The 13,537-nt window shown below is 43.6% G+C and overlaps 1 protein-coding gene across 4 annotated transcripts in view; it reads left to right on the plus strand.

The window, feature by feature from the left end:
• CHD7 (chromodomain helicase DNA binding protein 7) overlaps positions 1-13,537 on the plus strand; it is a 191,545-nt gene that overhangs the window by 54,634 nt on the left and 123,374 nt on the right. For 2 of the 4 annotated variants that reach the window (XM_038579376.1, XM_038579377.1), the window contains exon 2: positions 8,960-10,795. In XM_038579376.1, the coding sequence (XP_038435304.1) occupies positions 9,134-10,795 (1,662 nt within the window). In that variant the 5' untranslated portion in view covers positions 8,960-9,133. Of the gene's footprint in view, positions 1-8,959; positions 10,796-13,537 lie in introns of those variants that run through there. The other 2 variants (XM_038579378.1, XM_038579379.1) reach the window with 1 other exon arrangement.

A 13,537-nucleotide genomic window follows, 5' to 3' on the forward strand; every position in this document is an offset into this window, starting at 1 on the left:
TCACCAGATGGGGGTGTGTGTGTAGTCAATTGCTTGAAATAGGACTAGATAGAGTGAACAGGGAAATATTTTCAAATGATAATTTTTTAATAGGCTCATAAACATGTGACATCATTTGCCTTCATAGATCAACCATGTTTTGTTTATGCATGGATATTTTGCAATATTAAGCAAGATGTACCAGGATTCATAAAATTTTGTAAAATTTATATTACTTTTCCATTAGTTTGCCCAATAAACATCTTTGCTAGGTGGATTGAAATACATTTCTGAAGTTTCATTTTTTTCCTGCCCCAAATAAATTACACTAAAAAAATTTCCATTTACCTATTTGTGGATTTGTCTCTGCTTTCCTTCTCATCTGTAATAAAATTAATTAAGATAGCATTACGCCTGGGTGGCCCAGCGGTTGAGTGTCTGCCTTCAGCTCAGGGCATGATCCTGGAGTCCCGAGATCAAGTCCCGCATCGGGCTCCCTTTATGGACCCTGCTTCTCCCTCTGCCTGTGTCTCTGCCTCTCTCTTTCTGTGTCTCTCATGAATAAATAAATAAAATCTTAAAAAAAAAAAGATAGCATTACAAAGTTGGAGTGGATTCACATATTTTACATAGATACATATCTTGTGTACTTATATGGATATGGTGCGTACAGATAAGTATATAGGTGTTTGTTCTCATTTCTTTCGCCATATCATGTTGAATCTCTAAGTGCTTTTTTTAAAATTTTTATTTATTTATTTTTTTAAATTAGGCCCTGGGCTGAAGGCGGCGCTAAACCGCCAAGCCACCTGGGCTGCCCTCTAAGTGCTTTTAGAATGTATACTGGTTTATTGCTGGGCCATGCAAAGTTGTATGTGGAAAGGAGGTCACCCTGGATGTGTTCTGTGGTAGGACAAGCAGGTTAGCTGTCTGCTGGCTGCCTTCTCAGTGGGCTTAGTCTTTGAAGGAGCTAATTTCAGAGAGTGGTATTTCAATGTGGACTTGTAGGGTGTAAAGGTTGTTCTCTAAAAGACATTGATTTCCATGATTCTTGTGGTTTGGTAGATAACTTATGTATAGGACAATGCTACCTTTTGTCCAATTTAGAAAAAAAAATAGTATTGTGGCCACGCACTTGGTATGAACTGTTAGTTGAGTGCTGTTTCATTAGTTGCCTTAAAGGAAAACATTGGCTCCAGCACTCTTATATAGGAAAAAGAAAATCATCTTTATCTGAAAGGCAGCTCAGAATATGCACACTCTCAAAGTTATGTAGAAATAACTGAAAGATTTCTGCAAGAAACCTGTGAAATAGTGTGTTATGTAACATAGCATTAGATATTAATGTTAACTGCATTTTTTTTTGGTGTGGGGGTCATGTAAAATGGTTGGCAAGCAGATGGGTGTATCTATAAAATTAAACCCCTTTTAGATGTCCACTCCTTGTAAACCATTATGAATTAAAATTTATCACTAAGGAATATTCGTAATTTTTGGGTGAGGTCGATAGTAGTGTTGTTTCTTTGTTGGTCAGGAATGCCTCGACTACCTTTCCTTAAGTGTAAGATAGCACATCTTTGTATTACTTGCTTTGTAATCCTTTGGGATGAGTTATTTGTGGTTGGTTTTTCACTCTTGTGTTAACTGAGGAGCAGTCAGAGCCATGGTGGCTCAGTCCTGAGGGCAGGACTTCCTAAATTTTCATCTGCGCAGGAATCGACAGGCTTGTTAATAAAATGCCAATTCTGAGTCAGGAGGTCTGGATTAGGACACCCAAGAATCTGTGTCTCTCACCAGTTCCTAGGAAGTATCAGTAGTCCCAGCACCTGCTTCAGATGGCAAGGCAAATAAATGAGGACAACAGTGCTTGACTTGAATCAGCCTGAGGAGAAAAAGGGCTGAGGGTCAGGAAGTTTCCCCAGAGGAGTGGTAACAAAAGGACTGAGATGAAAAAGATGCCAGAGTGCAAGGTGAGGACATAAGGAGGCAGGTGTGTAGTTCGAGGAAGGTGTGAGGAAGTGAGTGGATGATTGTTGGTAAACTTCTCATCAGACCTAGCCTGGGTGTTTGTGCATGTTTCAGGGGTGGGGAGGGGGAAGTTTGGGGTTTAGAATGGAGGTTGACAGGGATCTGATTATGAAGTGCCTTCCACCCACGCTGGAGCACTTGGACTTGATGGAACTCTAGGAAACTCCTGTAAGGATTTTAATCAGGGGAGAAACATGATGTGTTTTGTGTTTTGGAAGATCGCTCAGTTGGCTGTGTGAACCTGTTGAGACCCGACTTGGAGAGAAACAGCCAGTCTTTAATGTTTTATCCTTGCTTAAAATACGAAGGCCTGACTCCATCAGAGGTGGGGTGAACTGAGAGGAAGAAGTAGACCTGTGGGGTATTGGGAGGCAGAGTTAGCAGGTTGGTTGGTGGTTGGTATATGAAGGGTATCTGAGGGGCATTTATTAGAATAGCAAGCTGCACAAGACAGGGGCCCTGTCTGTTTTGTTCAGCTCTGTGTACCCAGTGTCTGGTAAATGCGTTATGCAAAGTAGGCACTCATTAAATATTTTTAAATGAATGAATGATGGGAAGGATAGAGGGTTATTTTCCATTGTTTGGCTGGGTCAGAGGGGCGGATGGAACTAGTATTAGCTGCTGTAAGGAATGCTGATGTAAAGCATACCATTACTCTATACAACATCAATTCTGAGCATAGTTTTTCCTATAAAAAATATGGATCTCTTTAATATCAGCAGATTTGGGGGTTTCCTGGTGTTAAACATGGAAGCTAGCTGTAAATGCAATTCTTACTCTTTTTTTTTTTTTTTTTGGTTTTATTTTACATATGGTGCTTGGACTTCCAAAGGACTTCAAATCCTTTTTTGTTTTTTCTATATTTTTTTCTTCCAATAAAATAGTGAAAATAATACACAAAGCCACTAAGAAAAATAGTGTCCTTACTATATCATTATGTAGATTCTGGTTTAAAAATTAAGCTTACTGGCACCTGGGTGACTCAGCGGTTGAGCATCTGCCTTTGACTCAGGTCTGATCCTGCAGTCCTGGGATTGAGTCCTGCATTGGGCTCCCCACAGGGAGCCTCCTTTTCTCTCTGCCTATGTCTTTGCCTCCCTCTGTCTCTCATGAATAAATAAAATCTTAAAAAAAAAATGCACTGAACAGGAGAAAGTATTTTTCATCAAAGAAAATTGCTACTATCTAATATGGTCTTTGTCTAAACATGTTACCTCTAACAGGAAATACATAGTAGTGCAGTCCGTAGAATTTTCTGCAATGATGGAAATGTTTTATGTATGCCCTGGGATGTAGCTTGTGTGACTGACCTACTGAATTTTAAATTTATTTAGTTTTAATTAATTTGAATAGCAACATGTGGCTCATGGCTGTTGTGTGGGACAGGGCATTCATAGCATATTAGCATGACCCGACATACTAATGAGGAAGAAAATGGTCTTTCCCAGGGCAGGGAGTGGGTGGTGGGTTGGGGAGTTCAGGAAGGGCCATGAGGCAAATCTAGAACTGACTTGTAGTCAACTGATGCTGGTGACTTGGAGGCATTTCCTGATTGTTTATCTGGGTCATTGTCCGTTAGGTAATACCTTCTTCCACAGTGGGCATTGGCCTGGGTAGACTTTTTCCTCTTTCCCAAGTGGCTCTTGGGGGCTATGAGTGGGCATCGATGCCCATAGGCCTTATGATCTAGCAGATCTATGAATAGGAACATGCAGTGGTACTGAGCCCTTTATCTTTCATGTGATCACCTATGGGTTCATGGATCCTCCTCCCTTTTGATATAATTTGTAACCTTGATGATGGAGAGGCACCTTCATAGGTTGTACTGTGGATGGTGACAGCTGCTAGAAACTGCCGTGGAAATGCTGATATATGCTTACCCACGCCCAAGAATCACTGTCACGGTCATGTTACGTGCCCCAGGCATTTTGGAGATGGAGGATAGAAACTTGAAGAGCACAATTAAAAATCAAGCTATAGATCACAAAATAGTCTTCATCATCTAAAATGCAGTTATCCTTTGAGTCTACACTTGGCCACACATGTTGGATATTTATGAAAAAAGTTTCCTTTGGATGGCATTCTACTTACCCAATTGGATAAAAAGTGACCTATGGAAAATATCTTGCACATGAAAATGTTTTGTATTCACTTAACCTCCTTGCTAATTTCTCAGGTCATTCACTATGATACCACATTGAAACTTGCCTGCAGGAATGCCATATTACTTTGGCAAGAGCAGCGTAGATAAGCATTGTTTATAGAAGTTTGGGGAAGTCAGAAATCATTTCAAGATATTAATATGTGTTTTTGCACAACTTATTTCACCTCGGTTCGTTGTATGCCTGTTGCTTTCATCCCTGATTCTCTATGTGCTGTTTATTTGGTTTTTGGATCTGCCAGTTTTCTTCCTGCTTATTCCTCCCCAAAATCAATCAATAGCCTCAATGTGGTGCTAATAATGTGCTTGCTTCCTTAAAGTTACAGATAGATAGTATAATTAAAAATATTTGTTTGAAAGGAAACTCTTATGCTGGTTGGTCTCAGCAGTTTAGTAACTTATCTCCGAACAAAACAGATGCAAATTAGGCCTTTAATAATTTGCTGTTACTAGTAAGCTGCCATTTCTTCCGTACATTTCTCTTCCATCTTTGGGAATTGTCCGTCATGAAAATACCTCCTAGAAGATGTTTACTTCTCAGTCTATAAAAGGTTTTTTTTAATCTGTTGGAGGAAGAGGGGTTTGGATTAGAAGGTCTCCAAAGTCCTTGCTAATTCTCAGATTTTCATAATTGGTTTCACAGTGAAGTTTCTACTGCAGCATAGGTGATTCTGTTAGTTGAGCTGTCTCATTGGACCCCTCCTCACCCCCAGACATATGTACCTTCTGCACTGCCATTGCTATCTCAGAAAATACCCAGTGCCCAGTAAGGCATTCAACAGAAACTTACATTATTGTGACTTCACTGTCTGTTTCCATACTATTTACTATATAATATCACACATGTTAAAACACTTGTCCATCATAAATTCCCAAGAAATAGTTTGTAAAATGGTATCCTAAGTTTTTATTAATGTAACCTCTGAATCTTACTTTTTAAGATTTATCATTTACAGATGAGCTCCATGAGGACAAAGGGAATTTTGATTTTATTCGTTGATAATATCTCTAGTACTTAGACCAGTGCCTGGATCATTATAGGTACTCAGTACCTGTGTTTTGAATAAGTGTGATTTGATATTTAGTTTGATTTTTATTTAAAACCAAATCAAACATAAATACAACTTGAATATTTATTACCCAGATAATAATCGTGAAAATTATTTGATAATTGTATTGATAACTGACAACTTGTATATCTAGTCATCTTTTTAATAATATGTAATTATACTGTCCAGCGTGATAGCCCCTACCGCCACGTGCACATTTTTTCCTTGAAATGTGGCCAGTAGGGGCGCCTGGGTGGTTCAGTTGGTTAAGTATCTGCCTTTAGCTCAGGTCATTATCCCAGGGCCCTGGGATCGAGAGACTAACGATCAAGGTCCCCCTGCTCAGTGGGGGAGGCTGCTTCTCTCACTGACACTCCCAGCTTGTGCTCTCTCTCTTGCTCACTCTCTCTCAAATAAATAAATTTAAAAATCTTAAATAAATGTGGTCAGTAGAAATTGAGATATGTTCTAAGTGTGAAACACACACTGGGGTTCCAAGACTCCGTACCAAAAAATGTGAATGATCTCATTCATTTTTTAATGTTGATTACATGTTGAAGTGATAATTTTTTTCCATATATTGGATTAAGTTAGATTTATTATTAAAATTAATTTCACACTCTTTGGTTATTTTTAAAATGTGACTACTGCAAAATTTAAAATGATATCTACGGCTCTGATTTGATGGCTCATTGAACAGCTGATCTATGTAGACATAGAAAATATAGATGCTGAATGTAGAGAAGAGGCCAACCTCCAAAAAGGAGTTTTAAATGAATATCTTTGATAGAAACAAAATTATAGGTTGCAGCTGTGACTTGGGAAAGTGGGTATTCAAATGGACTTGATCAAATTAAAAAGGACCAAAATAAATTAATTAGATTAGCTCAGATCAGAAATATGAAATCCAGCTACCAGATGGATTCCTAGCATAGTCGCCAGCCAAGTCTTGAGGTCAGAAAAGGGGCAGGAGCATCGTGGTGGCTGCCCAGGCAAGCGGGAGCGTCATTAAAACCATAGTTTTTGAACTCCTCTGCCTGGAGCTCACCTGATGGTGGTCTCTGTTGTGGAGGGTGGTGCGTTTACTGGATATCAGGTAATGCTGTCATTTTTCTTGCTTCTGGGAAATGAAGTCTTAGACTGGCTAACTGGAAGCCTATGCATCAGGTAGGATTACTTTGAGTAAGTGTTCTGTTTTGTCCCTTCTTCTGCCTGTAGGCAAGTTCTTTTTCCCCTTTCTGCCCCACCTTTAAGCTGATACAAGGTAAGGGGCATCTCAGAAGCTGCTGCTCCCAGGCTGCTGTGCCTCTGGGCTCAGCGGACCAGGCCATCCCCTCCCCTTGGACTGCTTTCCCTCCAGAGCTGGCTGGGAACCCCATGCAGTCAGTAGCATTGCCTCCCATGACACGCGGGGCACCCTGGAGGATGAAGCTGTTATCCTATAAAAACAAGGCCGTCCGTACATATGAGTAGACATTACCTTCCTTAAGCTAATTTGAAAGGTTATTTTGGTAAGGGGTTAGTCTGCACGGCTAGTTTAAGCTATTACCAAGTCCGTTCTAGTGTTTATTTCCTTGAAAGCTAGAATGAGTCTTGAATAAATGAAGACTGACTGCTTGGGCTGTTTAGGAGTAAATTCGGTTTATAAATATTTGTTGCACTTGGCGCTGAAGATTTCTGCCTGTCTTTATTTTGGATTTGAAAGTGGTTGTGTAGTAAAGCAGCATGTCGGTAAATAAAATGGCTTTCATGCTCACCTTATTCTCACTCTTCTGACCTCTGTTTTGGAGAAAAGTCGATCAGAAAATTCATGGCAGTTAGCGGCGGAGTGAGGAGACCTTTGACTTTAGCTGACAGCTGTCACCTGAAAACTACAGACCTGAAGACCTTCTCAGGTGTTATGTCTGTAGCTCTGACAGTGAACAGGAATGTTGTTTACATTTTCTGTAAGCAAAATTCTCCCCTTGTTAGGAATATGTTAGAGTAGGACAGGCAGGGACTGGGTTTTCTCTCTCTCTCTTAGGGACTGGGTTTTCTCTCTCTTTCTGGTAAGTTCTCAGCAGTGCTGGTTGCCCATTGTTCGTTCCCATGCTGGTGGAGAAGTGCGTCAGTATTTATGACTGAGCCTGTTTATAACATCACTTTTGAAATTCTTCAAGATACTGCTCTTTTCCAGTTGGGTGGTGTCACACAATACTTCATGTGCTCATGAAAGAGGAAAAAAATGAGTTAAATTCCAAAGATGTTTAAGATTTCGGACATTTTTCCTATGTGAATTAGTTCTTTATTAGGTTGTTGATTTAATTAGCATTCGACAAAAACACTTTCCGGTTTTGATTGGTGAAGCATTCTTTAAACTGGTGATTTTAATCGGACGTGCAGAATCTGTTAGAAACTGTTTGAACAAAATGCCCAGCAGTAAGTAGTATATACCTTGTGCTATAAACACAGGATGCTGACAGATGTGCTTTTCTCCCTACCGGCTCTCATCCTGTCTTGTCCCAGAAGAGGCAAAGGCAAGGGCGAAGGCCTGCATGGATATTTGGAGCTTTATTCCATTAAAGTAATTTTCAGGGCAGCCCCAGTGGCGCAGCAGTTTGGCGCCGCCTGCAGCCTGGGGTATGATCCTGGAGACCTGGGGATCGAGTCCCACGTCGGGCTCCCTGCATGGAGCCTGCTTCTCCCTCTGCCTGTGTCTCTGCCTCTCTCTGTGTGTCTATGAATAAATGAATAAAATCTTAAAAAAAAAAAAAGTAATTTTCAGTTTTGACCAGTTTGGGGGAAGTTTTCGGTTTCTTCTGACGAGAATGGTCATCGTCCAGCGTCTAGCCACCCGTCCAGAGTTTCTCTGAGTGGTCACACTCTGGGTGCATCACCAGGGCCTGGTATGTGCCGGCAAATCATGACCTGTGATCTGTCGGCCGGCAGCGTGGTCTGGGGGCGCGGTGGGCCCAAAGCCATGGGTGAAATCCACCCTCTTGGAGAATGAAAGCTTTTATTCTGGTCTCTTTCTGAGTCCTATATACTGCCATGAAACATAATGGAATTATGAACCTATTATACTGTTCATGACCTTGCTTTCCACCATCCTTACGGACTCTCCCTTGTTCGAACACCGTTGTGGGCACTTTCTTGTTGGACGCCTCTGTGGCCGTTACATAGTTGTATGCAGGCCGTAAATATCTAATTTGTACGAAATGCCTGATTTTGGTATTTGTATAATCCTCTAGTCAATTTAACTAAGTTGAGCTTTTCACAGCCCCCGGTGCCGCGGCTGCTCATCTGATTACACTGCTCAGGGGAATAAGGTTAAGGGCGGGCTGTTGGTAACCAGAGCATTTCCAGGGCTTTAGTTCAGCAGATGGGCTGCTTGGCTATATTCATACATCTGCTTGCCTGCTGTGGCAGCTGCTGCTGCTTCATGTTGTGTTCTTTTGTTCTGTTCCATCCAAGAATGGAGCGCTAGGAAGTGTAGTGAATGGATTAATTTAAGGTTAAGGTTAGTGTTTTGCTTGCTTTCTAAGTAACCGATCATAATAATGCTTCTGGTAGAAGCTAATGAGTTTCTCTTAAAGTGAACTAGATTTATAAAATACAGCTCAGCGAGCGGGCTAGATTAGTATTGTTGATGGAAACCAAATTCGAATGCGTAAAATACTGGCAGTTTCTTATCATTCGTTCCTAATTCTTTGTTTTCTTCCTCCCTCCCTCCCCCCTCCCCCCACCTCCCGCTCTCTTCTAGGACCTATATCCAGACTTTGCCTGACACTGCAGGGTCCAAGAGAATTAAAGAAATATGGAATGACGTGAAGAAGATTAGTCAAGGATTATAGGCTTTGAGGACAAACACCTCAGTGAGGTGAAGCACAGACAAGCTCCTGAGCTGTGGTTTGGAGGAGCCGCGCGTTGGAAGAAGATGGCAGATCCAGGAATGATGAGTCTTTTTGGCGAGGATGGGAATATTTTCAGCGAAGGCCTTGAAGGCCTCGGAGAATGTGGTTACCCAGAAAATCCAGTGAACCCCATGGGTCAGCAGATGCCGATAGACCAGGGCTTCGCCTCCTTGCAGCCATCCCTTCATCATCCCTCCACTAATCAAAATCAAACAAAGTTGACCCATTTTGATCACTATAATCAGTACGAACAGCAAAAGATGCATCTGATGGATCAGCCGAATAGAATGATGAGCAGCGCCCCTGGGAACGGGCTTGCGTCTCCCCACTCGCAGTATCACGGCCCCCCCGTCCCTCAGGTCCCCCATGGTGGCAGTGGCGGCAGTCAGATGGGAGTCTACCCTGGCATGCAGAATGAAAGGCACGGGCAGTCATTCGTGGACAGTGGCTCCATGTGGGGCCCCCGGGCTGTGCAGGTGCCAGACCAGATACGGGCCCCCTACCAGCAGCAGCCACAGCCACAGCCGCCCCAGCCCACTCCATCGGGGCCTCCTGCACAGGGCCACCCTCAGCACATGCAGCAGATGGGCAGCTACATGGCACGTGGGGATTTTTCCATGCAGCAGCATGGTCAGCCACAGCAGAGGATGAGCCAGTTTTCCCCGGGCCAAGAGGGCCTCAATCAGGGAAGTCCTTTCATCGCCACTTCAGGCCCTGGCCACTTGTCCCACGTGCCCCAACAGAGTCCCAGCATGGCACCTTCCCTGCGTCACTCGGTGCCACAGTTCCACCACCACCCCCCTACTGCTCTCCATGGAGAATCCGTGGCCCACAGTCCCAGATTCTCCCCTAATCCTCCTCAGCAAGGGGCTGTTCGGCCACAGACCCTTAACTTTAGCTCTCGGAGCCAGACAGTCCCCTCACCTACTATGAACAACTCAGGGCAGTATTCTCGATATCCTTACAGTAACCTAAATCAGGGATTAGTTAACAATACAGGGATGAATCAAAATTTAGGCCTTACAAATAATCCTCCAATGAGTCAGTCCGTACCAAGATATCCCAATGCTGTAGGATTCCCGTCAAACAGTGGTCAAGGACTAATGCACCAGCAGCCCATCCACCCCAGCGGCTCACTTAACCAAATGAACACACAAACTATGCATCCTTCACAGCCTCAGGGAACTTACGCCTCTCCACCTCCCATGTCACCCATGAAAGCAATGAGTAACCCGGCAGGTACTCCTCCTCCGCAGGTCAGGCCTGGAAGTGCTGGGATACCCATGGAAGTTGGCAGTTATCCAAATATGCCCCACCCTCAGCCGTCTCACCAGCCCCCCGGTGCCATGGGAATCGGACAGAGGAATATGGGCCCCAGAAACATGCAGCAGTCTCGTCCGTTCATGGGCATGTCCTCAGCACCGAGGGAGTTGGCCGGGCACATGAGACCAAATGGTTGTCCCGGTGTTGGCCTTGCAGATCCCCAAGCAATCCAGGAGCGACTGCTTCCTGGCCAACAGCATCCTGGCCAGCAGCCGTCTTTCCAGCAGTTGCCGACCTGCCCTCCGATGCAGCCCCACCCAGGCTTGCACCACCAGTCTTCGCCCCCACACCCGCATCACCAGCCTTGGGCACAGCTCCACCCATCACCCCAGAACACCCCGCAGAAAGTGCCTGTGCCTCAGGTAAGGGAACCCGAATCCGGCCTGCCTTGCAGTGCAAAGTGCAACACGGTAAACTTAAAGAGGTTTTTCCTTTGAGTTTCATGCAGAGCTTTTTCGTTATGAGTTCCTTGATTTTTATATTGTACGCTGCCCTGGAATCTCATTTTTCCCCCTCTATTCTTCTTTCACTTATTGGCTTCTGCATTTATTCACGTATTCAAAAAGCCTTGAATTCTTCTACCCCAGGCATCATGCTCAGTGTTGTGGATGTGTCACGGGTAACTAAACCTGGGTCCCTGCTTGCCTGCAAGAGCTGTCACTGCCAACAGGGACATGGACATTGGGCTCCTCTTCTTTCTCTATCTCTCTTCTCTCTCTGGTTTAAAAATACAGTGAAACTTGGTTTTCAGCAACATTTTCTGTTTGTGGCAGTTCCTCTTACCTCTTTTAGAAAATTATAATTTTTTTTTCCTTGGGAAGCTTCACAATGTGTTCTTCTGTAATACTTATTTTACCAGATGTTGAATGCTAGTGTGAACTTAAATTGCAGTGTAGAAAATCAGAGTCAACGTTAATCTGCAGAAAATGTTTGGTCTCTAAGAGATTTGGGTACCCGGCACCGCTGCAGGAGTCTACCTTTCTATAAGCTGGGATTTTTGTTATCCTAACGAGTTTGTAAGCGGACATGTAAGTTTCAAAGCTCTTGTATTCACAAAGATGTCTTTCCATTATAAACATTGGTGTTTGTGCCGTAGGTCCAGGAAAAATAAATGAATATATGTACAGATAATTCTGAGTGCTGTTCAAAAATAGGTATGGATCTTCCACCATGATTGCAACTTGAGTTCGGATGGCACAGGAGGTGATTTTAGAGCTATTCTTAATGAACTTATGGGAAAACATGACCAACATGTGGAAAGAAAAGCACAGTGGAAGACCACACGTGCTTATGCAACAGGTGTCCAAAGACAGGAAATACCTGGGAATGTGGGTGCTTGGCTCTTGCCTAGGAGTTAGCCAGGAAAAGTGAACTGAGGACAGCATTTCTGGTTTGGGGATGACTTAGTAAATGGGGTATGGGACCTTGAGCTTGCTGCAGGGCAGGCCAGTTGGTGGAGGTCTTGTATTTTCTTTTAAGGAATGTAGACAGGCTTCTGTGGGGAGCTTGGGATGTTGATTAGACAGTCCACAGCATGGCTGGGAGACCAGAAGTTGAACTGTGAGCCTGTGGTCCAGGCCTGTAAGGACAGTTTGGACCAAGGATTGGGGAGTAGAAACAAGGAGGGATTAAAGCAATGTGAAAGTAGAAAGGTTTGGTCAGGAAATAAATCTGTGTTGGGGTAGCCCAGGTGGAGAGGCATTTAGAACAGAGACTCAGAAGACTCAGCCATGGTGGGAGCAGGAAAGTGGGGATCAAGAAAGTCTCTCGGGGACCCAGGACACAAGGACATGTGGAGGTTTTGGGGAAGCTGTCCTCCGAGGTCTGGCACACTTGGATATTCTCAGCAGGAGTCCCAAGGTCAGTGGGAGCTGTCCGGGAGAGAGCTGTTCCCTGTCTCCTCTGGGAGCTGAAGCTCGACCTGCAGCCCATGGGAAAGGGCTTTGGAGCCCAGTGGTTCCCAGACCAAGGGAAGGGGGAGGTGAGAGAGCTTAGCCTGACAGGAGGCTGGGAACAGAGGGCCTGGGGGAAGAGGAGTGCAGAGGAATGAATGGCATCAAACCCTGTGTATTTGTTTTCTCTTATATCAATCTCCAGGCCAGGTGCCCCGGAAAGTGCTGTCCCTGAGCCATTCAGGCTGGGGGGCCTTGAGGGCAGAAATGAGTGTGACTTGGTTTCCAAGAATTACTCTTTACTTGCTTCTTGGAAAGGATCTTATTGGCCCAGGGACCTTTCCAGAGCAGCAATTCTGACTTCTCCTCGTTCTGGCATCTTCTCACTTTGCTAAATGCAAGCACCCATTTGAAGGAGCTACCCTGTGGTTGTAATGTACTCTCTGGGTGAGAATCGTTGCTCTCATCACCCTTTCCCTAGTTTCAAGAGCTTAAAACATCTCAATAGCCATTTCAGAGGATGACTACAAGTGTGTGGCATTGGAGTCACTGTACACTGGAGGGTTGCATATGTGCTAGACTCTAGGGGACCTGACGTGCAGTTCCCCTGCCTCTAGGTCACCTTCTTGAGTCCGCCTTTATAGACAGACTTAGAACTGTAAACACGTACATTTGAAGTGTTTTTATTTAAGTTTCGTTGCCCTTAACATTTTTTGTTCGTGGCATTTGCCTTTTTCCTTCTGCATAACTTTGCATCCTCTTCAGATTTTGAAGCACTCACTTCTGAAAATAATACTAGGGAGGTGTAAAATCTTGGGAAGAGCATAGACTACAGTCAAAAAAAAAAAAAAAAGTCGAATTTCAGCTCTGCTACTCTTAACTAGCTTGGCGACCTCAGACAAGTTAACCTCTCTGACCCTCAGATTGTTCGTCAGTAAAATAGGAAAGATAGTAAGTACCCTATTGCAAAAGGCGTTGAACTTAACATATATCTAGTGCCTAGTATAGTGGCGGTCCGTGGTGTGTACTCCTGTTAGTTCTTCAGGCTGTAGTGCTCATCTCCTGTGATACAGACCTTGCTTTATCATTACATCATTTCACATGTAAATACAATGTAAAATTACTTTTTTATTTTTAAGGAACAGGTGAAATATGATTATAGCCTTAGTTATGAAGCATTAAATTTGATTTGTGCAAATATTTCCCCTTCTT

The sequence above is a fragment of the Canis lupus genome, chromosome 29 (assembly GCF_011100685.1).
Source record: "Canis lupus familiaris isolate Mischka breed German Shepherd chromosome 29, alternate assembly UU_Cfam_GSD_1.0, whole genome shotgun sequence".
NCBI classification, from domain to species: Eukaryota; Metazoa; Chordata; class Mammalia; order Carnivora; family Canidae; genus Canis; species Canis lupus.